Source organism: Falco biarmicus, chromosome 6, assembly GCF_023638135.1.
Source record: "Falco biarmicus isolate bFalBia1 chromosome 6, bFalBia1.pri, whole genome shotgun sequence".
NCBI lineage: Eukaryota > Metazoa > Chordata > Aves > Falconiformes > Falconidae > Falco > Falco biarmicus.
This window is the reverse complement of record NC_079293.1, coordinates 69,701,975-69,727,884: the sequence shown is the minus strand read 5'-3', so window position 1 is coordinate 69,727,884 and position 25,910 is coordinate 69,701,975. Positions and strand designations below refer to the sequence as shown.

At 36.0% G+C, this 25,910-nt stretch overlaps 1 protein-coding gene across 1 annotated transcript in view; it reads left to right on the top strand.

Annotated features, from left to right (window-relative positions):
• The window catches only part of GRIK2 (glutamate ionotropic receptor kainate type subunit 2), a 415,167-nt gene that overhangs the window by 134,936 nt on the left and 254,321 nt on the right, over positions 1-25,910 (top strand). Inside the window, exon 4 of the mRNA XM_056344643.1 lies at positions 3,711-3,968. Coding sequence (XP_056200618.1) covers positions 3,711-3,968 — 258 coding nt within the window. The remainder of the gene's footprint in view (positions 1-3,710; positions 3,969-25,910) is intronic.

Below are 25,910 nucleotides of genomic sequence, written 5' to 3'. Positions count from 1 at the left end.
TACAGTTTTTTGATACCAGCCCCTTTGGAGTAAAGAAACACAGTCTCCAGACCTTGTTCTGGAAAACATCAAGTGCCCCGAGGTTCTAGTAAGCCTGGGGGAAGGCTCCAATTCAGTTTTAAGCATTCAGTCCCTTTAAGTACTTCTTCACAAATGCCTGTAACATATGAATGGCTGGTATGTGTGAGGTGTGGCTTCAAAGGGGAACAAGTAGTTGTAATTTTGATCATTTTATGTCAACGCAGCATAAAAATAAGCCTAAATATTAAGTCTGTGCTTAAGAATATTGTGATCAGCCAAATGTCTAGGCCTGACTTCAGCAGTTTTCCCCTTACTATAAATGATCTATTTAAAGAAAATTAAAAGCTAAAGATAATTCTGAACACTTTTCCTAAATTTTCAAATCGTTGATTCTCACAAAAACTGAAGTTTTCAGATTGCTTTACATTCAAGTCTATGACAATAGATGCAAGTTGTACTGCATCATTGCCATATCCTAGAAAGTACAAGCCCCAACAAGTTCAATATGTATTTATAGGAGAAAATACAAAGCCTGGTGTTAGAACTCAGTAGGATTGAATTTTGCAGTTACATGTCCTTTAAAAACATTTTTTATAAACTGAAGAACCAATTTCATATGAATGTTAGCCTTAACAATAAATAAGAAGGGTGAAAGAATCCAAGATCAACCTACATTTCTTATGACAGGTTTCTAGCCTAAATTTGCAAAGAGATCTGGTCCCAACATGCCACTCCCGAATGTTGAACACTGAAAACTTTATACAATAAGGGATTTTTGGTGTTATGGTGGGCTAAGTTGAATTAAAACATTTGATGCCACATTAGAAACGCTACACATGGAAAAGGTGCTGTGTCAGGGTGAATGTACATAAAGAACATCTTTAAAGTAGAATACAATGCAGATTTTAAAAGTCAGTTTAGAAATTACGAGAATTTTTCTTTTTTGCTGTAACATATAGAGTTAATCTTGCTAACCTGTTTTACCTGTTTATTTGCTAAATAAACAAATATAATATCAACTGTTGTTGTTAGATATGAAAATAGATGGTGTCCATATTTGTACAGAAACACACACAGTTTGGGTATTGTAAGATGCTTTGATTTATGAAGAATATTGTGGCCTAAATATTTATGCCTAACTACATGGTTTCTTTGCAAAGGAGAGTGTGTGGAAGTAGAAATATGCAAACAACACTTTTAACAAAGTATTTTTGAATTGTTATTCAGGTGTTTTGGATGATGGATTAATGCAGGTTCAGAGAGAAACTACTTTTCCCTTTCCATCTCTGCCAACAGTGAATAAATGGGCTGATCCCTAATTCTGGCCTCTTCTTCCTATTGTCTTCCTCATCTTCCAAATTCAACTGCTTCCTGACTCCAGCACACGTAGTCCTGTGAAATTTAATGAGACAGTTTCTTTCCATTCCCAAGGGAGGATGTAGAGAACAGAGAAATTTGTTCCACAATCTTTAATTCTTTAAGCCTTTCATGAGACAATACGACTACTTTTAGTCCTTACTTGGGGTTTGCTTGAAGGTGTAGGCTAGCCCTAATATTATGTTGTTAATTCTTGATGGACTATAATAGCTGAAGTTAGGATGGCAACATGCCATTGATTGGATATATTGAATAGATTGTATATATTCATTGTTCCTAGTTGCATCTTGGATGAGAATGCAACTCTTTATTTGTAGCTCGTCAGGCTGTATCAAAATCTGTGTAATCTTCCAGTGCTAATAGCTTTTTGCTTCATCAGTTCACAATACAGCCAACTACATTTGTGCTGACAGGTGCTTTAGTTCAGAATCAAAGGCTAAAGGTTAACACAAAATGGTTCATTTTATTATGATGGCTCCACAGCAGAGTTTTAACAATGAGGTTTAAGCATTTGACTCATTTTGTGGTTCATGATTATGTCTATTAGTGAGCAGGCAGGCACTGCATCAAAAATAGCCTGTTTAGACCTCTTGTTAACACATACTTTTGAAGTTGAATATAGATTAAATATTAATGGATTTTTAAAGGTACTACATGAAAGAGCAACCTGAAGGCAAGACGATACTTCCAAGATACTGTTTCAGTGAAGAATAATGTAAATGGAAACAAAATATTCCTCAATACACTAGAAAAATTGGTATGCATCTGATAGATCCACTGCCATATTAAATCATGTGTGAAAGCATTGCATTATTCAAATCTCAGAAACAGGGGAAAAAAAGCCCATTGAAAAGCCATCTGGTAGCTATTGCTGTTGTTAGTGATCCCATTTACTGACATTTGCATAAAGCTTGTTGATTACTCTTAGGAAGGGCAATATTAGCATAAATGTTTTTTATATCAAGCTAGTCATTTAGGCCCTGATCTGATGCTCAGAAATGCAATGGAGATCCTGCATGTATATGAGAAGTTCATTTAAACCACCGGTGTTCTGCAGTAATAAAAAGGTGTGCCAGCACAGTTTCTGGAATGCACTTGAAAGACAGCAATATTTTCATCATGTTGAAAAGGATGTGCACAATAAAACAATTAATTTTGACTTGCTGAGAAAAGTGATGCAACAAGATGTGTTTCTAGTGCTTGTTTCCTCAGCTGTCAGGAACATTGATGGTGGAGTAAAAATATTAATTAATCAAACCTCATACAAATAATCACATCTAGATTGCATTAGGGAGATACTTTTCATACTTCTCTTTACCAAATAGGGTGTGTTCTTAGAAGACAGAATCTGTTGATTTTCAGAACAGCATACTCACAAAGGTTATGTCTATGGCAGTGATCTAAACAGGAGCAGGGCATGGGCTGAAACACCATTCTGCAGCACTGAGTAATTCTCCTGCCTTCTTTTTGGCATGTCTCAGCTAATATCCTACAAGGTAATACTGGAGCATACTGTGGGAGACCAGAGACTGCTAATACACAGCATAGGTAGGGCCACTCTGTATTGGAAAGAGGAGACTTCAGATGCTTGAATGCAGCAGTATCACGTCAGTGACTCTCAGGGCCAATTTTATCTACTAATATAGGTGTAGCAAAACTATTTCCAGTGTTTAAAAAGGAGCACAGATTTTTTAATTTATTTTTTTTTTTTTTGTTAACAGAGAGCAATTTAAGTTTCTTTTAAGGAAAATGTTGACCTTTAAAATTTTCTAGTCAACATGCCTGCTTTTCAGATTCAATGAAATTCAAATGTCCATTTCAATGGAATTAATCATTTGCCTGCTACTTAACTAGAATGTACTTAACACATAAAAATTCTGAGTAATTAAGATCTCAGTAGAAATAATGTTGATTGATTGAGGAAGAAATTACACTTGAACAGCCTAGGTTAGAATACTGTCCCTTATGGCCCTTTTCCAAATGTAAGATGCAGCTAAGCATAAATCTCTTCTCTTGTTACTGCTTTTTAAAAGATACACAATTGCTGGACTTTGTCACTTTCACTGACAGAAGTGTTTATTAAACATAGCTGAGCTCTGTTTTGATGTTAAGTGTTGCTATTAATCAGCTCATAGTGAAAGCTTAGAAATGTATTCTGAAGTTGAAATCTGTGTGTTACACAAGAAGGGAGCTCTGTCAGCAATACAGTTATATTTCATGGAGTGCCTTTTGTTTAATGTGAATTGTGCAATACCTTCTGGCACACTGCCTTCTTTCCTCTCATCATTGACAGACTTCTATCTCCTCTTCAGCCTGCGATCAGCTGTCCCTTGGGGTGGCTGCCATCTTCGGACCATCCCATAGCTCTTCAGCTAATGCTGTGCAATCCATCTGCAACGCTTTGGGTGTTCCACATATCCAGACCCGCTGGAAACATCAGGTGTCAGACAACAAGGACTCCTTCTATGTCAGCCTCTATCCAGATTTCTCTTCACTCAGCCGTGCCATCCTTGACCTTGTGCAGTTCTTCAAGTGGAAAACAGTTACTGTTGTTTATGATGACAGCACTGGTAAGGCTAAATCATTAGATTATGTACAGATGTATTCACATGTACAAAGAGAGGGAGGAGGGGTGTCACTAAGCATATTTATTAATTTAAGAAATCTTAACTAAATTACAATAATTTCTATTAGCAAGGTAGTATATAACAAATAATATGGACTTAGCATAAGTATTCTCATAAGTATGCTTCAGTTGCCGAATTTTGTGTTTGAGCTCACAGCTGTCAATAAATCAGTCATGTTTACCCACATTTTCTGCAGTGTCTTAACAGTTGCTAACAGCTTTATCTTTTGCTTTCACTTAAAACTTAAGTTCTGAAGAAAAATATAGTAACTTGAAAGGTGTACTAGTGTGCCTGGTGAAATAGAAGACCTAAATTCTAGTGCTGTTTCTGGCATTAATTAAGTTAGAAAACAGATGCCATATTATTTGGAATTTCAGTATCTATTTTTTCAGAGAATCACAGAAGGAGCCCTGTTTTTAGCTGCTAGGAACTGAACCCAAAGGAAGTTTGGAGGCTTGTTTTGCAGATGGTTTACATGAGTTAAGAATGAACTCCCGACTTTCCAGCAGAAATATACCAGTTTGCTACCTTTATCTTACTCACCCTAAAGTTTGTTTTGCCCTTCTGTTTTGCCTTGACAGTAAAATCTTTGAAAAATGCTTTAAAAAATTAAGTTTGATTTGAGGTCTATCTAGTGGCAGTCAGAAATAAGACCTTGGTAAGAGGAAAAACTGACTGTAACGGAAGATACAAGGAAGGTACTTAGCCAAATGGGATATATTTAATTTTCTTGGAAATGTTGCTAACTTATTCCATGCTGGTTGAACTGTCATTGGCAAGAAAAGAGCATGGTGAGCCTCAAACCCTTCTCATGGTTCAGTGAACTGGAAGACAGTTGATATCCTTGTTACATAATGCTACTATCCTTCTAAATCTGAAATAAAAAAATAAGATCAAGAAACAATATGTTATGTGTGAGGCTACCTGCAGCGAAAACTCACTCTGCTAGATAAACAGCAGTTACAGCAGAACAGAATGCCTGCTTAGTATTTAAGTTCAAGTAAGATGTGTGTATAGCTATCAAAAGGTGAAAAGGGAACAGACATGGCAGTGCATAAAGTTATAACTGATTTTTTTTCACGCTTTTTAACAAATAACCAAGACAGTGACGTTTAGAGGCTGCCTCCCTAAAAATTTGTTGGCTGATGTCACCAAAAGCCTCAGGTAATCAAAATTCTGATTTCAAGTTTGGCCCTACAGACATAAGGCAAGAAATAGCTAGCTTGTTTATTAATGTGTTTTGATATTTTTTTGTATTATTGTTCTCAAATAGGACAGGAAGTAAAAAAAGCCTCACATTTTGACTAAATGATGATTGAAAAAGTAATCTGTGTTCAGTGAAACACTTAAAGACTTAGGCTTACTTAAACTGGAAATATTTCACTTTGATTTAAATTGCTTGGAGACTATTTTTACAGTAAAACAGTTACCTTTTAAAACAGGTCTTTTAGTTAGAAAAGTCATATGTTTTAACATTTTGAAACTCTTTTGCTCAATATTTGCAAGTAATTTTCTCTCCTCCTACAAAAAAACAACCCCAAAATGAACATTTAATGTTTAATGAGCTCTCTAAACTCAATGTTTTCTAAAATATATATGTTGTTAACAGTCAAGCTAGCCCTGATTTCATAAAGTAGGTTTTGAAGTCAGGATGTAAGTAGAAAGAGGAATGAAGATGAAAAAGAAGTTTTTGTTGTGTTTGTTGTGATTTAAGAGGAAAAAAGAAAATAAGGAAGAAAAGAACAGTTTATTTAAAAAGCATAAAGAATCATTTCAGGAAATGTTCACTTTATGTTTCCTTCTGGAGTGGCTCGACCCTTCACATTATGATACTGGTTGTTCCTGGTCATAAAACAGCCATCCCAGCTACAGCAGATACAGAAAAAAAATCAGTTTTAAAAAGGTAATCCTCTCTCTTTTTGTGGCCTTTGCTGTAAATAAATTTAAACTCTACTTTTTTTTAAGACTGTCAGTTTCTCTTTGTTAGTAGCATCTCCTATGGGCATTTCAAAGACTTCAAAAGCAGGACACTGCTGGGAAGTCCACAGCATTGCTTGCCTTTGAAATACATATGAGAACAACTCTTAGCTATGAGAAACTAAATCTTAAAGAAGTAGAGTTTAAATCTTGTTAGAGCTTAACTGCAAACTGGTGTTTTTTGAGTCAAGGGGCAGGCAAAGACGAACCTTTTGGAAGGAAGTAGTTATTTCGCTTGAGGAAGAAACTATGTCCTGCCATAAGATAAGATAAATATTCAGTTGTGAATGTAGGGCTGAAGGTGAATATGACAGTTTCAGGTAATATTTGGAAACTGTGTTGTAAGACTCCTTGTGCCATTTAAGACTTAATTTCAAATCCATTAAAATGAAGGCAACAAAGCCAAACCCATTTATATCTGTTTCTTCCATTTGGTCAGTGATTCCTTAATGTAACTTGGATATCATTCCTCTTTCCCCCTTCTTTGTTTCTTCTTTAATCACCCAAGTTTTATTCTTCTTTATTAAAAAGTTGTTTAGGATGGTAATGCATACCTTATTTTATGATAATTTTAGTGTTGTGAATTCCCTTTATCTGAATGAACAATTCCCAAAAGTACACCCTGTCAAGACAATCATATGGTGGTACAACAGTTACAGTGATAATTCTTTTAAATTGCTAAAGTTAATATTTTTTGGGGGACAAATTTACTTTATGTATTTCTGTTATTATTTTATAAGCATGCATATAAAGGGAGATGTACTTTTATTATAGACAGGAGGAAATGGTGGAAAACATGCATAAACTATATGTGGATTCTTCTGAAGATAAATTATAGGGGTTGCCCACATGCCAAAATCCTGGAATACTGTAGGTCCACTCTGAGGGAATTTTTTTTTTTAATTTATTTTAAAAAAACGTCTTTATATCTTAATTTTTAAGGCCGAGTTTTATGAAGTCTCTAAGGAATTCCTAAAGCTTTACTTCTCTAATAAAGGAAAGATACCCCACCTGCTTCAAAGCATTCTCATAACAGCTGTGTCCATATTCTTCATTCCTTCAGTACAGGATATGTCTTCTTGAGTAAACACAAATGGGAAAAGCTCTGTGGTTATCTGACACTCTCCAGTCAGTAAAAGCCCATGTTAACTCTAGTGTAATTCCCAGGAATGCACTGGAGACTGATATTTCAAGCGTACACTTCGGCTGCCTCTTGACAGCACCATGTCCAATTGTGTTCAATCCCCCAGTTATGTGACCCTGATAGCAGAGCATTTTCCTGATACTATACGAGGCACTCAGCAGAAGTATAGATGCAGCCTTCCATAGTGATTTTGTGTGCATTTCAATCCTTAGTGTGTAGCTTCCTTCAAAACATCCATATGATATGTGCAAAATAGCCACCAGCTGTATTTGATCTGGATCCAATTTGATCTGAGATTGTGTGGTATGAAGGTGATACGGAGAAAGTCAGTCCATGTTTACAGCTCAGTTTGAAATAAGAAAGAATTTTGGAATCCCAGGCTCCCTTTCCAATAATGAACATCTGTACGTCTAGAAGACTACCACAAAGAACAGCCATTACTGGGTTGTATCCCTCAGTGGCGTATTCTCCCTGTATTGTATGGGGAGGGATAGCTGTACAAGTTGCTACTGATATGAGACAAGACATAAAGAAGTTGCTTTTCATGCACTATGGGTAGCAACTAGACCATGTTCCCAACTTTCCCCAGCTTTATGATATTGAAATGGCTAAATCAGAGAAGATTAACCTATGGAGTATGGCTATGGCTCCTCACCTTAAGTCTGGACCTCAGAATACTGGGTTGTTCTGTGCTAATCAGATCTGCCTCGGGTTCAGGAGCCTGTAATGAGGCAAGCAAGATAACTTGGCGCACGAGAAAATGAAAATTACGTCATGTGGAAATAGGGACAAAGATGCTTCTAAATGGATATGATCAATAACACAGGAGAGAGCAAAGATTGGGTTGAATACAGAATAAGAAACAGTCAAGACTCTACAAAAAGGATGAAACATGAATAAACTAGAAAGGTTAATTCTATCTTGTCTTGGTAAGAAGAGGTGCAGTTTGTTACAGTGAGGATAAGGTAATAGAAAAGTAATAGAAATAAAATGAATATAATAGAAATAAAAATGAGCATAGAATGGGCAAAGGTTTTAATATTATAATAAAGCCTTTTGCCCTGGTAGTATTTTATGGAGTAGGCATTGTGACAGTAGGTAGATGAGTCTGTTCTTTCAGGGAAGAAAAAAATGTGTAAGTCCTTCTGTGAATCTGTGTTTGAATACTCCTGCACCTGACTTTTTTTGCATTAAATTATAGCTATATTCCACTTCCTTCTGTGATTTTCCCTTTATTTTAGCTTCTTTTAGCTTTTTTTTTTAAGGTCGTCCATCTGCTGTACAGACAAAAAACTGGAATGAGGCTCTAGAACACTTTTCTTGCTAGTCTGAATATAAGTATCGCTTCCTGTGATCATTCTAAATGGCAAAGTATACTCCTTTTAACTAGAATTTTCCATTAAAAAAAACCTAGCAGGATGTAATAAGATGTTGGTTAGCTTTGTTTTTTTTCTTTAAAGTAATTTATGGTCTCTTTGTTAATTAAATACCACTAAACTCTCCCTGGATACTAATTAAGTCCTTTCAGATTTACAGATTTGCTACAGTCGATTGTCTTTAAGAAAGAAAAGTGGAAAAATGGCAGTATGTTCATCAGCTGCATGTCCTAATGGTTTTAATTGGTCTCAAAACAGTAACTTAATTTCAAGTACGTATTCTAATCTCTGTGCTAAAGAAAACAGACTAGATAAATTCTAAATAAGTTTGTGAATCTCAGTCTCAGAGAATTTGAAAACAAAGAATACATGAACAGTTAGATGTCAGGGCCTTTAAATTATAGTGGCACTTGTATTGCCAACTAGTGCTTTATGCAGATCAAGTTGATATAAACAGGGTTCTGAGTTTTTTTTCTTAATTAACATTTGTTTTGGTCTTGGGTGAATGAGTATAAACACCAAAAATCTGTCGTATCTATGAACAGAAGCCAAAGTAAAAGCTGGAAAAAACCAACTTCAGAAATAAAAATGTTTTGTGTTTGCCTTCAGTATTGAACCCTGTGCTTTAATTTAAATGAAGGTAAAATAAAGATGCCATTTGCTCATATTTTTACTGTACTATACAGGTAGCATTGATTTTTAAATAAAGCTACAATTTTTTTCTTGGGACCACTGTTAAAATTCACATTATCTTATTCCCACTGTATTTAAACATTGCTGTTAATGCTCACTTTGAGTATTGTTTACAGTTATGGTCTTCACAATTTAAAAAGAATGTTAAGGTACTTGAATGTGTCCAGTGTAGAGCAACAAAACTGGTGAAAGGGCTGGAAGGCCTGATGCCTTATGAGGACAGCTGAAGACACTGAGTTTGTCTAGTTTGGAGAAAATGAGGCTGAAGAGTGACCTCAGGTCTCTCTAAGCTTCCTGAGGAGGGGATGTGGAAAGGGATATGCTGGTCTCTTCTCCCTGGTATCCAGTGATAGCATGCATGGGAATGGTTCAAAGCTGCAGCAGGGGAGGTTCAGACTTGACATCAGGAAGCATTTCTTTACTGAGAGGGTGGTCAAACACTGGAACAGGCTTCATAGAGAGGTAGTCAATGCCCCAGGCCTGTCAGTGTTTAAGAGGCATTTGAACAATGCCCTGAAGGTGCTTTAACTCTTGGTCAGCCTTGAAGGGGTCAGGCAGTTTGACTGGATGACTGTTATAGGTCCATTCCAACTGAATTATTCTATTTTATATTTCACGTATCTTATTTCCAGACATTTTATATCTTGTGGTTTATTGTACGTGTGGTTTATTTTTTCTTCTTCTTTTTTTCCCTTATAATACTAATAAAGAAATATTCACCTTTGCAGTTAATATAACTTTACAGTAAGGGGAATTAAATATCTTGGGGGTAAAATAGATGTGGTGTGATTGGAAGTGGGCAATATTACTAAAGGATTAAGGAAAAAAGCTTGTAAGTGATTCAAAGTAAATCAACTAGGGAGAAAATTTCCATTTAAGGAGAATATACATAGTGCACTTTAAAGATGAGAAAAGGTGTTTAAGTGACTTTAGAGGACAGGCAACTGAGAAGGAGAATATTAAAGGAGATGGTCTGAAAAGGCCTGCTTGTCTGTTTTTTATAAATGAATTAAGCAACATCTCAATTTATGTGGAAAGCTGTTCTTTCTAAACACATCTGTATAACTAAGGTCTATTCTTAGAATGAGGAAGAAGGAATGAAATGAGCTGAGAATGTTGCATTTGAACATTTGACAGTTGATACAATAACAGCACATTTCACCTGAGTTTAGATGCCAAGACTTCAATCTTGGTGATCTGTAATAGAAACTTACAAACTGACATGGCTGGCATGTAATACAATATATTTCAGGTTTGAAATTTTGATATAGAAGGGTAAAGTTTGTTCAAGAATAGGTGACAGGCAGAAGCAGGGAGATTTCTTAAAGATAATCTGGGTTGCTCAGTCCACAATACAGTAGGAGACATCTGCTGGGAGCAAGAGTGTAATTATTAAAAGAACGAAGGAATACTGTTACTGTGATTTGCATTGCTGTGGATCAAGATCTGAAACAAACCCCTAAAACATGAAAATTAAGTAGCAAGACTTCACTACTGTTTTTAGAATAATCTAACAAAACTAACCAAAGGCAAAGTTTTAATATCAACAAATATCTCAAACTAAGTGTTTACTGGGAAAAGGAGGATAAGAGGACACAGTTCTTAGATTATTCTTAAGAAGATGTTATAATGTATATTGACTTTTTAAATACTGAAAATACTGAATAGCCATGTACGAGTTATTCTTTTGTTATTTCTGACTGAATCAATGCTTGGGAATGGAAAATAATGGTTTATTATTAGGGAAGTGCAAAATATACTGACTAGAATTCAAGAAAGTGAATGTCATTAAAACTGGAATTTCTGCAAAAAGAACTGGAGTCTAAAAAAAGAAGATTCAGATCAGTTGATGTTTTCTTAGATAATACTGAAATGTATAAAACAAAATAACTATTGTCAAGGGACCTAAGTTTTTAAACCACTTAAGAGATTTTTTTCAAAACTTTAAAATGAAGTATTCTTAAATCTGTTAATAATTACCTTTTGAGAACTCATGGTTGATAGGTGAAGTTCTAAAAGTCTAGTAAAGGTAGACAGATTTATCCCATCGTAGACATTTTTCCAAATTTTCAAGGTTTCTTAGGTTCACTCAACATCTAAATCATCCACCTATATCTAATAACTACTTTCCTAACTTGAAACCTGCTTAAAATTGGGTAGAATGAAGTGAGGTTGTAGTATGAGCTTTGGGTGGGGGTTTTTTGTTTGTTTGTTTGGGGTTTTTTTGTTTGTTTTTGTTAGACCAGTCAGCTGAATTTCTATTTCTGGAAAAGTGCTGGAAAAATTTCCTTGTAAACACTTAAAAGGTCTCAAAGTGTTGAGCAACTTTCAAGTTTGCTTTATCAAGAGCATACAATGTAAAGCTTCCTACTTTGATAAGTCAATGTACCTTGTGGGTAAGGAAAATGCAGTAGATGTGATAAATATTGAGTTAAGAAAGTCATACTGTTCAAGGTGACATTATTATATGCAAACTAGAGAAATAGGTTCCATATGCAACTGTTGTCAAATGGATGCAAGAAAGAGCAATAAGGTGCAAATAGATTGGTTATTGCTTACTGCAAAACTGAAAAGATATACTTAAAAAGTTCATTTTCTGGTATATGAAGAGTATACAAATTACATACGCAGGTGATAAGATCAGATCTTACGATACTCTAGAAAATACAATTTGTGTTAAAGTATTTGAGTAGTTACCCATTGAACTTAAGACATGGTCATTGTGGGTAAGCCAACAATGGCATTACAAGAAAGAAAGCATAACGTTTTACTCAGATGTACGACCTGGAATTTCATGTGTAGGGACTTCCCAGGTAATTCCAATTTAATCTGCAGAAGAAAAGTGTCACACCATATTACATAGCCTTTTGCAGCAGATCTCAAGAGAGATGATGGTTCTTCAGTCTGGAGGCTTGGGAAGACTAAGACCTGGCAGAAGAGATTAAGAGAGTGTTGGTTTTCTCTAGGAAAAGTGGAAAAAAAGGTCCTGCAAAAAGGAACAAGTAGACAATTCTCTATGTTAAATGGCATAGTTGGAGACACGTTTAAAATTGTAGCAGAAATTATTAAGCTGGGACCATTTAGGTTAGAAGAAAATAACAGGTATCTTTGAAAGGTTGTGGAAATGCCATCTCATGATTGTGGGGTTGGTTTCGGTTTGTTTTTAATAGCAATGTTTTCATACTTCTTTTCTTAGACAGAACAGAAAAGACAGGTAATGGTGACCTTTTAAGGTCACTGTCAGGACTGTTCTCTACTACTGATGCAGACTAATGTCTCTATCGAATGTGCAGAAATACTAAACTACTATTATGTTGCTTCATTGATAGCAATTCCTCAAACTGGATTTATATTAGATGACAGTTAAATGAAAACTATACCTGTGTGTATTTTTGTATATTTATACTGTTTTGACTAGTGCAATTTTTAGTAGCATTGATTCTGGTTTTATGAAGCGGATGTGGAATTCACAGTACTGGTTGCTCTTGAAGGGCTAGGTGGGTATCACCTCTGCAAATATATGGACTTTTATATAAATCTTATCAAAGATACTAAGTGGGATGGGATAGCTTAGCACAGAATGTTAAATAAAAATATTTCCGTGCATTTCAAATGTCTGCATTATCAATTAATAATCAGTTATTCTGTGTTATTTAATGGAATGAATGGAATGAATACCTAAAGGAGAGCTGTATTTGCCAAGGGGAACAAAGCAGACTTGAGGCTTTCCATGCATATTAACAAGAATTGCATGCAGTTCTGTTCCACGTCTGTTCAGTCACTGAGTCAGAGGTTGTAGAGCATTTTTAAAAACATGTGCACTTTTACAGAATCTTCTAATTAAAGACAATAGATTTTTAAGCCTTCCTTAATAAATTCAGATTTGGTAGAATTGAAATAATTAATTTCACTAATAATTTTGTTCTGTTTTTAGAGAATGAAGAAATATTTTCCAGATGGATTACATGTTGCGTAACATCTTTTAAGTACAAAGTGTTTCAAGTGTTGTGCACAGTAATTCCAAGTGAAAACACAATTAGTAGTTATGTGCTAAACCTAATTGTGGTATTTGATATAGCTGGTTAGATAGTTTGGTGCATTCCTTTTTAAAAAAAGTTATTGTACCTTTTGTTCAGTAAAGTTCGGAAATATTTTTTCAGTGCTACATGAAAATACCGCTGTAAGCAGGATGTTGTGAAGTTAAAATTTCACTTTTAAACTTTTTCAATCTTTTTGCAATTTGGGAGCTAAGAATTACCCTAGCTAGCTGTCTGAAGGAAAAGAATTTAAATTCTGTTATTCTTTTTGGTAAAAGGACCTATAGCTCTTTGAGACTAATTCTATGGAGAATTTTTTTTTTTTTGAAGAAAAGTAAATGTCATCAAGGTAAAAAGAATGAATGAGTCTAGGCCACCTTTCAGGAAAACGTACCACAGGTCCCACCCTGTTTTGGCCAAGAATTGAATTTTGATTTACTGCAACAAGACACAGTATTTAACTATAAATTTAAAATAAAAATAAAATAAATCCATAAGGTATTTTATAGTATTTTTCTGTGAGCCTAAGGAATGGAAGTACAAGTAATATTGCCAGAAATTATTGCATTAACAATGAACATATTCGAAATGGTACTTTAAATTGTTTTGCTTTTGTGGGTTTGATTAACCTTAAGAATTTTAATTCTACAGAAAATTGGCTGGGGAACTTATAACCAAAGTAATTATTTCTTTCATAAAGACTGAAAAAATATATTCACTATTTTCAAATACAAAAAAATGTGAAGGAAAACTGTTTAACTGAAAAATGAAAACATGAAAATGGAGACATAATCAGTATTGCATCTTGCATGTGTCATAAATTTAAAATGAGATTTATCCAAACTTAAAACTCTTACTTCAGTATTACGTATTTTGTCCTCTGATTGGAGGAGCATTGTGAAATGCACATGAAATGGCAACATCTTTGTGAATTTCTCTGCATTAGTCTCAGCTCAAATATTCCCATCTTAGACATTTTAGCCCCAATTCTAGATTTTTCTTCTCTCTTGCACTCTTACCAAATTCTTTAGCAAAACTCTAACTTTTTTTTTGTTGTGCTTACCTAGTGTAAATTCCAATTTAGAATGTTCATTTATGTTTCTTTTCCAACCAAGTCCATTTCCATTTCTAGTAGATATTATTTTTTATTTAGTTTTATATAGTTGGATACAGTAGTGATACTTCTATGGTATGGCTAGAAACTGCTAACTTATTCTACTGCTTCTCTTGTCATTGATTCTGACAGTTTTGACAAAAGCTGCTTTGTCCTTTGACTGTAGTAGATCTCTTTTTTCCCACTTCACCCTCATTAAACTGAGCTGCTCATAGATGTCAGCTACTTGAGAGATGATACTTCATATTATTACAAGAATTCTGTTGAAATGCCCAGGACTGTTAATTGTCATTGCTGTCACCACCATCACACTGAATTAGATAAAACTTCCTGAAAATACTCAAAAAACATGTTCAGAAAAATGAATAATAAAAGTATTTTAAATAAGGCATATCATAATAGAGCCACATGTGTAAAAGAATGTCACATGTTGCTGGAGACTAGAAAAATATGGCAAACTAATAGAAAAGGCTTAATGTTTTCTTGATTTTCAACATTTCTTTACTTATATTGAATATTTTTTTTTCTTATATTTTCATGCACTATGTGCAGATGTAAGGGAAGGAATGGACAGTTCTATTTTTCTTATTTTCTAGCTGCTGTATGCAGCAGCTGATAAGTACTCAGGTGGTATGAAAAAATGTTTCTTCCTCTTATTATGGTGATCTTCAAGATCAAAACCTTTCCATGAACTGAAGGCCTTCTCTGAACTTCAACAGCACATTGATTTCCTCTTGTGAAACTGTGTAGGATGGGGTAGAGGGTTTTTTTTTTTCACTGCAGTGATGAAAAGCCATTATTAGAAAAGAATTGTTACTGGAAATAGGCTAAATTGGGATTGGCTGTTTGAAACTAAGTATAAAAGATGTTCACACCCGTGCTCTGATGTGCTCACTTAGCATATTTAAGGAAAACAATAAAGCTGATTGTTGCCTTGCACTTCAATTACAGCTGGTTATGCTGAAACAGCAGTAAAATGGATTTAACATTTAGATGCTAAGACCCAAGACACAGAAAAAATTAAGTGATACGCAGAGTATCAGAATAGAAATCTGACTGTCTGTGGGTTTAAACCTGGACCCCTGGTTTTTTTGGTCAGTGATTTTTAACTCTAAGGCTAGTCTTTCCTATATATGACATTTTAGTAATCTCAACTTCAATATTAATTATGAATACAATTTTAAACACTCTGCTTTCCTGTACTAAGTAAAAGTTTCAAAATAGATTTTATTTTAGTCTAATTTTTTTTCTGCCTTTAGTCTAGACACTTTTAGAGCTTTCATAATAATGAGGTTTGTATTTCAAATAACATATATAAATGACATACATATCTAGTTAAAAACATAGTTCTGGGTTTTTTTGTTTGTTTTAGAAATGAGGATTTTCCTCAGATATTAGTATTACTGTGCTTTAAGTTCTCTTGAAGTACACCATTGTTTATATTGGCATCTTTTCATGGAAGGGCTGTCCAAGGAGTGAAAGAAAAGTCCCCTCAGTCTGGTGACACGTACACATATCTTTTGTTGATCACTGTTGATCCTAGGTTCTCTAACAAAGTAGCCTGTCTGTTGAGCTGATGACCAAATTGACCAAAAATGGGTAAGACTGCTGGAGATAAAGCTTAAAGGTCTTGAGTCAGATCCATCCTTCCACATACAAAGTAAGGATCACTTGAAGTTTGGGGACTGGACTGTTCTCTCCTAATGTTCTCTCCGGAGGGCACTGGTTACTATGCCTCAGCATGCAGTTGAATTCAAAAGTGTGGATGTGAAGGCAAATCAGGTATCAGCTCTATAACACTGAGCCTTTGAAGCTCAGGTCAAATTTTGGAACCAAAGACATTCAAGTATGTCCCTCCTTCATATTACACTTCATCTTTGAATTAGTTTATTTTTTATAAAGGAAACTGTAAAGCCTTTAAATTGAAAATAAACATAGAAAATATTTCTGTTGTGTGCTTCTAAATACCAAGACTTGCAACTCATGCAAAACTGTTTGTCTTGACAAATATTCAGCTGTGTATGACACAGAATAGCACACACCGTAGCATGTCAGCATGAGGGCAATATGAATGTTTGGAGACTGCATCATAGCCACAATTATGAAGAGGTTTAGAGAGAGGCATTAGTACTTAGCCCTAGAAATCTTGTTTCAGAAGACAGTTAAGACAGTAAATGGATTTCTGGCATAGTTTAGAGAGAGGCATTAGTACTTAGCCCTAGAAATCTTGTTTCAGAAGACAGTTAAGACAGTAAATGGATTTCTGGCATAAGTAGCATTATTTTATGTTGAAGTTTTGCATCTGGAGCAGAAGATTTAGTTGCAGTCTAGTCCAGACCATAAGCGCTACAAGAACATGCTGATTTGGGAAAAGAAATTCCAAGAGAGAATGAGCTACCTAAACTGAAAAGTTTTCTCTGATTACTGGCATGGCTACCGTCCAAGAGATAGTTTTTGAAAAATATTTTCAGTTGAAGCTAATGTAACTTTTATTTGCCTTCTCATACGTGACCCAGAACTAGCATTTCAGTGTGTCTAAAACATTTTATTAGCAATATGCTGAAAAAAAATGTATTTCCTCAAAACATCTCTTCCCCCTCCCCCCAAAAAATCCTCAACTTGATGATCAACTGGTTTTGAAGCACTATACCTTCTTTAAGTATGTTTGTATAGCTGAAAGGCTACATGTGGGGAAAGTGAAACTTGGAATGAATTCATCAAGGTGTGGTAGAACATGTCAACACAATCTAACGGAGTTCTGATTTATAAACAGTTCTGTATCTCTGAAGAAGAGCTGGGGACAATAGGTCATTACTGTATGCTTTGATATAGAGATAAGTACATAGTTACAGGTAGCCTGACATTACAGAGCCTCTATACATCTGCACTTTTTCCCCTGGAAGGAATTTTTGTCATCCAAATAGACCTCCAGAGTTCATTTGGCAGATACTATTATTATAATGTGACTAGTGTATCCTGGCTTGCTCTAATGAATTTAATCTTTGAATTTTCAGGTGAAGTTATTCTAAACAGAGCAGCTATATTTCTTGACAATGTGCTTGTTAAATAGAATTTACTACTGAATGCAGTTATCAGATACTTTTCCTTCTTTTTACTGATACAGTGCTATTATTTTCCTGGTAGTAATCAAGATTAACAATAGAAAAATAATTTAAGTCAACATAATATTAGGTATCTTTGAACTCTTTGTCACTTCACCACCACTTTTAATTTTTATTTATTTATTTATTTCATGCATTTTTAATATTGCAGATTACAAATGGCATAAATCTCTAACGCAGTAACATCTTTAAGATATATATATATACACATGCATACACACATAGTATTCTGATTACACTCCAATGCTTCAACTACAAGACTGAAAAATCCTGCTAAAATATTGGACTCTAAAGCTTTTGATAAGAAGGTGGATTAATTATATTTACAGTAAGGAGATAAATTTTTCTGGATTATGTATTTTAAGTCTTTTCCTCCATTAAAGACACTTCATACCATTGGTACTGTATTTAAATGCGTTCATATGTAACTAGTGACAATTTTAAAGATGCTTTATGCTGCTGGAATTAGGTGAAATTATCTTAATGTAGTAAAAAATCTAATTATGAATAAATGAGAAAGGTCCCTCAAGCTGTCTTTTCCCTTCGTCTCTATTTTCTCTGTATTTTTCATAATGGTGTTTCTGTATTATGCTGTTACATCCAAACAACATGGAACAGCCCACTGTTTAAGCAGCCCTGCTAGGAAATGCATTTGATTTGTTTATTTTATTATTTTTTTTAATCCTTTCATTTGAGTAGACAACAAGGATGATAAAATTAGAGAGTTCATGGGTAATCTGCTCAGGATGGTCAATATCTGTGAATAATTTTATAGCAATGAACTGTTCCAGTTGATGTGAAGCATGCTATCAATGCTCAGTAAACTAGCATACTCCTCCCTTCTACCCAAACCCCTTTCAAAGCCCAATACACAATGGTATTTTTCTGAGGCTTAACTAGAAAAACTGTGCAGGGGGCTATCAGGGAAGGAGAAGACTACAGAGAGGTGTGAGAGGAAACAACTTGTTGAAAATAGAGAAACTATTCTGGTAGCTTTACAAAGCAATATATTATTATTATTGAAGTTTTTGAGATTCTGAAGATAGGAGTAGCATTTAAAAGAGCATTAGTGTTCTTTTGTACAGAAAAAGGTTCATGTGTTCAGCCTATTGCAAAGTGCATTTGCTTGCATTCTTCCTGTGCAGCACAAAGGCAGCATTAATGGAAATGATAAATAGTTTGATGAGCAGGCCAGGTGGCATAGCAATGGCTTGCAAGACTGCTGAGCTGGAGACACAGGTTTTAAAACAAACTTGGGGCTCTTGCTTCCTGGACTGGTTGAAGTTGAACATGTCGAGGAGGTAATGTGATTGATCTCTTTGGAGGAAGATGCCAGCTGGAGAGCTCACAAACTGCTCCTTCAGGATTCTCCTTAAAGATGAATTGATGGCAGCTTCTGAAAAGAGTTACTCACACCGCATTCTTCCCAGCCATTCAGAGGTAAGACTCTATCACAGTGGCTGCTAAGAGAAGGAATTGAGAGTTTAAAGGGACAGGAAAAAGGTGTCCCCGGTGAAAGAAACTGCAGGAAGTACATTCCCAAAATGCAGCTATTATTTCTGTACTGTTGCAAAATAGATATTTTTTTTAGAAGCTTGTCCACATAAATGATTAGTTTTTTTTTTAATTTTTATTTTTTCCTTACACTTGGATCCTGTAATGCTAGTAAAATAAGAGGTCAGCATTTCATGAGGGCTGTACTTAATTTTATATTGTAAATCAGTTGTTTTTAAAATATTCTAGGCTGAAAGCTGTGCTTTTGTGTTGGCAAATCTCTCTTCAAGAATATGGTGAAGAAAGGACTTGTTTTGTCCTTAGCTTCATTGTTCTTGTAGTTCTCATATTATGTTCCCCCCATTCGTTGGAGGCTCTGGTACCTCTTTTTCTGATTAGCTACACACGAACTACATACGTGCCTTTTTAAAACTGCCTTGCTGATCCAGTTTCTTAGTGTGTGACAGCTCTCTGATCCTGAAACATTTCTTGTTTGGAGCTTGTCCATTTCCTTTAATATCAGACAACAGCAACAAAAGTTGCTTTGGGATTAACCGTAGCTCAGAAACTTAGTATTAACATATAACTATTCCATGCTTGTTTGATCTAAAACTACCTTGGCCCTTAGCCATTAGCCATCTGCACAGAGGGTAGAAATGGAGTCCCACAGACAAACTGGACACAATAGGAAGAAGCAGTCTTCCTTGAGTCTTGGGAATCTCATTCAACCAAATGGGACATAACAGTATTAAGAAAAAGTGGAAACTGACCAAACAAATTTTGCCAACATCTAAAAGTGAAAGCAAACAATGAACTTGTCTGACTTTACCTGATGTAGTCAGGACTGTATGTCTAAAACACTAACTAAAGTACAGCTCATCTTTTGTTACTGTAAGGCACTAGTTTTACTGTAAAAAGCCTTAAACGTATGATATCTTATAGCTGTGAAAACTTGAACTCCAACCACGTAAGGATAAGGATATAAGGATAGTGGCAGAATTTATTCATGTCTTAGGTGGATTGTCTGGTTACTTCTCAACTGTGTGATGTTTTGATCCCCTGGACCTTTTTGTGGCCATTGCACACCAGGACGTTAGGGCCTGAGGGGGGAAGCGAACGTCGGTGGCAGCAAGAGCTGAGGAGGGGTTACTGTCTGCAGCTGGACCCAGGAGCTGCAATTTACATGCAGGAGCTTGTTCCTTGGGGTTATATTTTCTCAGTGTTTAATTTTTCCTTTGGTTATAAATAATGAGCCACTGTCCAATAATCTACAAAAAGGGGGGGACAGGGACGGGGACGGGGACGATGACGACGGATGGACACGGAGGAATCCAACTGCTCAAAATAGTTGGAAAACACTGCAGGCAAACCCAATCCAGAGTCAGGTTTTTTTTTTTTTTTGTCTTAATTACCTTTAAACACAAGCTTCCAATCTCTCATTTTGTTAGTGAGGAAAAAAGGACACCGTTACGTAACTACATACCTTTTTCCTCCTTCGGAAGAAAGGAAACACTGTATCTCCGCTGCAGGTTGCACGCAGCTCACCCACGCTTGCCCTGGGCGGTGGCTGCTGCCGCTGTCCCGGGCGCGGGCGCTCAGGGCGTCCTGGGGCCTGCGCCCCTCAGCCAGCCTGTGCTGTGGCAAGGAGCTCTTCGCCTCCAAGAGGGTGTCTCCGGCCCTGAGTGGCGCCCAGCGTCTTTCTTCAATACTTTTGAGCAGGGCTTGCCTCCCTTTGGCATCCTTCGGGGTTTTTTTTCCGCTGCTGATTAGGTTGGCTCAGTGCCGGCTGGAACCAGCAGTGACCAGCGGTGGGAAGGTGGTGACACACACCCTTGTACCTGGTGCCGCAGGTACAGGCAATAATCGCCAACAGGTTTCAACTCCAGTGGCTTTGTCCAGACATAAAAGGAAAGGAAAAAGGTACGGATTGCAGTTTTTTTGGGTGTGTTTTTTTTTTTTCCTCTGTACTTTTTTTGTTTGTTTGGGTTTGGGGTTTTCTTGTGTTTTGTTTTTCCCAGCTTAATTATGCCATTTTTGCTCAGGAAAGGAATTTGGTACTTTTTATTTTCTAGGAAAACTAGACTGCTTTTCAGACACTTTATATATAAACAGAAATACTGCATCACAAATGCCAGGTACAGTGTGGAAGGATACTTTCAGGCTTTGATTTATATTTGAAAGAGCCTGCTTTTGAAGTGCGATCCTGGCCTGGAAAGCCTTTGTTCAGTCTTAGTTCCCACTAATGCCTGAATGAGGAAAGGCTGCTTCTCAGCACTTTTACCTGCCAGTGCTATGACATAGAAATAAAAAGTACCAGAGAGAGGTATGCTCAGCACTATCTGATTTTTTTTCTGTTCTTCAAGGTGTTTCTCTGCAGTGAGGAGCTGTAGAGTGACTGTGGCAGTGGTACTTGCTACCTGTGACACAGCTTCATGGTGGCTCCCCACACCACGCACTCTCTGCGCAGCAGCATGTCCAGGGGCCTCCATGCAGGTCGTGGCAGCCCTTGAGAGTGAGGAGGTTTTGTTTTCCAAAATCATTCCTGTGAGAGGCTAGCAAGCTGGAAACTTGTGCCAGGGAGGTTTTATTTTTGAAGTGTGGATGAGGATGAACAGATATTCCTTGTAGCGGGTGGCCTGGTGAACTACTGAGGTTTGTAATTTAGTACACTGAAATATGTTTTGTGCCCTGCATAATTCATCATTAATAAATGCTGGTAAAGTAAAAGACCAAAACTATTGCATTGGTGCAAGAAATGGGGTAGATGAAGGGACTCATCTCTTTGCCATGCCCTATGTTTGTTTACCAACACATTGGAAGTTATGGACATGCTACAGAGAAAAGCAGCCTCCCTTTTTCCCTTCCTTCAATCCCACGTTAACTTTCCGTGACCATCTTAACTGTCCATTCTGTCTCCAAAGGTGTAACAAAGGTGATTGGTGTACTACCTGACAATATGAGTAAAACATACAAATTAGGCACTTTGCCCTTCTAAGTAAACAACGCTTTGAAAAATGTTTGCAGTCAAGAAAGAACAATCAGATTTTCTTTTAACCCTTGATATATTAAAAATACTCAATATGGTACTTGTACAGAAAACTTTAACTTTATGAATCACTTTAACATCTTATAGAATCAAATGAATTTCGCAGTTGCTTCCCCAAACATAGTAAGTTTTGTTGGGGAGTGGTTCTGATTCCAAAACTTGCACAGTAGAATAAAGCTGCTTTTATCTCTTGCTGTTCTTGAAAAGGGGTTCAGTATAGAAATATGAGAACAGGGACTAAAGCCCAGGTGTTTCCTCTCTCAGATGACTGTCATAACCATCATACTAACAAGTGTCTATTTGTTTCCTACTGAGCAACTCCAGCTGCAGATTTGGATAACAGGGCACTTACGTATAGTCAATAATAATACTTTATTCATTCCTCGCCTCCCAAATAAAATAAAATCTGATTCTGCTGGAAAAACAAAAAGGCTAAATATATTTGAGTTTACAAAAAATCATGAGGGAAAAATCATCTTGCTATTACCCAAAAACAACTGTGTGGGTGAGACACAGTTCTGATTTTCCTCATTTTGAGTAGATGCATATTTTGTAATCATTGCTTCCATTTGAGAGTCAAACAGCAGTGCAGTTTTGAATCTCCTAATCTTCAATATCTTTTAGCATATTTTCACAGGTAATGTTTATTTTTTAAATAGCTTTTCATTTTTCTGTGCATCACATGGATATGATTTTTGAGCAAATTGTGTACTTCTCATCTTTGGCAGTTTACTTAATGCTTTCCCATTGGGAGTTCAATACTTGTTTTGTGAAACTGATTATAATCTCTTTCCTACCACATATCTGTGACACAGAACTGTGTTTAAGAATTTTGTGTTGTCTTAATCTCCTGTGCTTACAGTGATTTCCAGTTGTGTTGTTCTACTGCAAGGAATGATTGAAGAAGGTTCATGGCAAATGCTCAGTGCGACATTGAACTTCTTCCACTAAATGTAACTTGGAGGTTAAAATACAGCTTATCCCAGAAGTTCCCATAAATATCTGAATATTTCAAGGGTACAAGGTCCTGAAAATATCTGTATGTTCAAATTCTTGCCCCCCGCCCCAAATCTGCCTTTTTTCCTCATCTTCTTGCTCATAAGTGTGATGTAAGTACTTCAGATAGATGTATGTCTGTAGTTTGCATACTCAGCTTTGGATACTGTTGTCTGTTACATGGCAACACATTTTGCAGTACTATCCTATTCAAACTGAGAAGTGGCTATTTAGAGAGACTCTTTCTGTCTGTCTTCTCAGTCATATTTGACTAGCAAGCACCAAAAGCCAGGATTTCTCTTTTTCTGGCAGACTGTGGCATACTACCTGTCCTGTATTGCCATTCTTGTGATTTGTAGTTCTTAAGTGGAAGTGCATGGATATCACATCAAGTGAGCAACTGGCAAGACTTTACTTTTGAGAAAGACTCTGCTTTGAAATGTGGCTCTTCCCTCAATCTGAATTCAATCACACTCAATTTCTTCTACAATATGAAATCATCAAATTTTTGGACCACAAGGGCATAGATCAGGGGTCCTCAAACTTTTTAAACAGGGGGCCGGTGCGCGGATGAAGTGGCAGGCAGCCATCTGTGGCTGCTTGGTTCCCCCCCCCCAACCCCTGGCGGGTGTGTGTGTGTGTGTCTGTAAATACCAGGAGCCGGACTGAGGACCCTGGGGGGCCGTATCTGGCCCACAGGCCATAGTTTGAGGACCCCTGGCATAGATTCTATTTGCTTTATTTTTCTTAGCATTAAGGAAATGAGAAAGGCTTGGAGACAATCCTAAGTATTTTTGATGATGTGTTATTGTCAGTTATTTTTGATAAGGTGGGTAATGGCTATGGGGTATGTTACGTTGTTCATTCCAAAGCTTACTTTCATGTAATTGTCCCAGAACATCTGAAAATGGTACTAATATGCAGTAGATGTATAAGCTTTTAAGTTATAAAAGACCTCTCTTCTCTATGGCTTTTAGGTATATTTATTCAAGATTATTTAGAAATCAAGTATTAAATCCATTTAAGCTTCCATTAAATACATTAATTCATGTTATATAAATATCATTATAGCATTTGACGTAAATATGGCAATTTTTTTTATTAGTTTCTAAAAGTACTATTTTTACAACCATTTACTCAGAAGTCATGTATACCTTACTTTGTTTTAGCAAGCAGGGACCAGGTCTAGTCATGTGAAAGCACTTCAGTTTCCATATCTGTTCTGTCCTTGAAATCTCTACTACAGATTGCCAGTAAATTTAGTGATGTTTCTGTGATTCTTTAATGGTGACTTTTATCTCCTTTTCAAAGCAGGACAAGCAAAACAAAATGAAGCAAAGAAAGCAGGACACACCTAAAATTAGGCTTGCTAAATATAGTGTAATAGGAGTCAAAATTAAAAGTTTGTGCCGGACAAAATTTTCCAATTGTCTTCTTTTAGCATACAATGACAAATAATCTGGAACTTGGGGAATTATTTTTTATCCCACCTTGAGTTAAAACATTTTGCTCTGACCTTAAATTTTGGTGTGTTGTTACATTATGTACAAAAGACTGTTAACATTTTTCACATTATAATTCTGTATGGAAAATGTCAGCCCATGCTGAAATACTGGATTTAGATGTTCACAGTACCTTAGCTGTTAATGAAGAACCTACAGAAATGTTTTTAGAAGATGTAAATTTGAGAGATTATTTAGCTATAGGTAACTATTGTGTCAGTTTGAGCAGTACACACATTGCTGAGGATGTTTGTATGTGATGGAGGTATTACCGAGAACTTGTGATGAAATATGAGATACAGTATCTGTGACATAAACTTGTTAGTGAAGAAAAAATTCCTAAAGTGATAAATAGCAAGGTTTTTCCTTCCCCACTCTGCTTTTGGGCCCAAGAGGTCTACTGGGATCCTCTTCCAGATCTCCACACCTGCAGTCTTAATTTAAGAAGGTCTTATATAGTAAGATATAATTCCTGTTCCAGCTAATTTCAGCAGAAACTGTTGAGAAAATAATGTGGGTCCTTTGCAAGGTCAAAGGGGAATGATGAAACAAAAGACTGAATTTATCTTTCAGGGATACTCTGTACTGTTCTGTACTGGTTCTGCTGGAAATGACTAGAGCTAAGTTTTTTACTATCTAAAAGCTTCATAGCAAAAAATCATAGCAGCGCTATGTTAGTAAAATCTCTCAGCATTATATTAGTAAAAGAATAATATATATGAGAAAAAGGCTGTGTTAAATCCTGTCAGAGGTTATCACAATTTAATGATGCTGCAGTGTGGTTCCATGTTACATTGCGACAACATCATTTCCTGAAATCAAGACAGCATTGATATCCAGTTGTAGCCAGGAAGAATATTTAGAGATAAAATGCCAGTGTTTTTTAATAGTAGACAGTACTGCCTCTCATGATAACTAAATAGTAATTAGTCATCTCCATTAATATTTTTGAGGTAGTGAAGTGAGCTATGTCAAATTTTAGAAGCACTTCATTTATGCCTGGATCCTACTGTAACTGAAATCTTAAGGAGAAAGCTTCCATTTTTTGATGGTTGGGCGTATTATATAGGTGCACTGCAAACATAATAACAGTAACCCTTGTTACTGCCACTAAGTAGAGCATGCTCCAATGCAGGAAGGAAGTTAGCACAGAAGATTATATCTTTTTTTTTTTTTTTTTTTTCCCTAACAAATAAACTACTGGTTTATAGGAGACCTGTTTTTACCTTGTCATTTTAATACAGTTAACCTAATATTTAATGTTGGTCACAGACCAATCAGTGATCTGTAAACCACACCACACTGTTATGCTGATGTGAGCAATAAGATTTTTGAAAAATGTTACTGCATCTAATTCCATAGTAAAAGTAAAGTAATTCAAAAT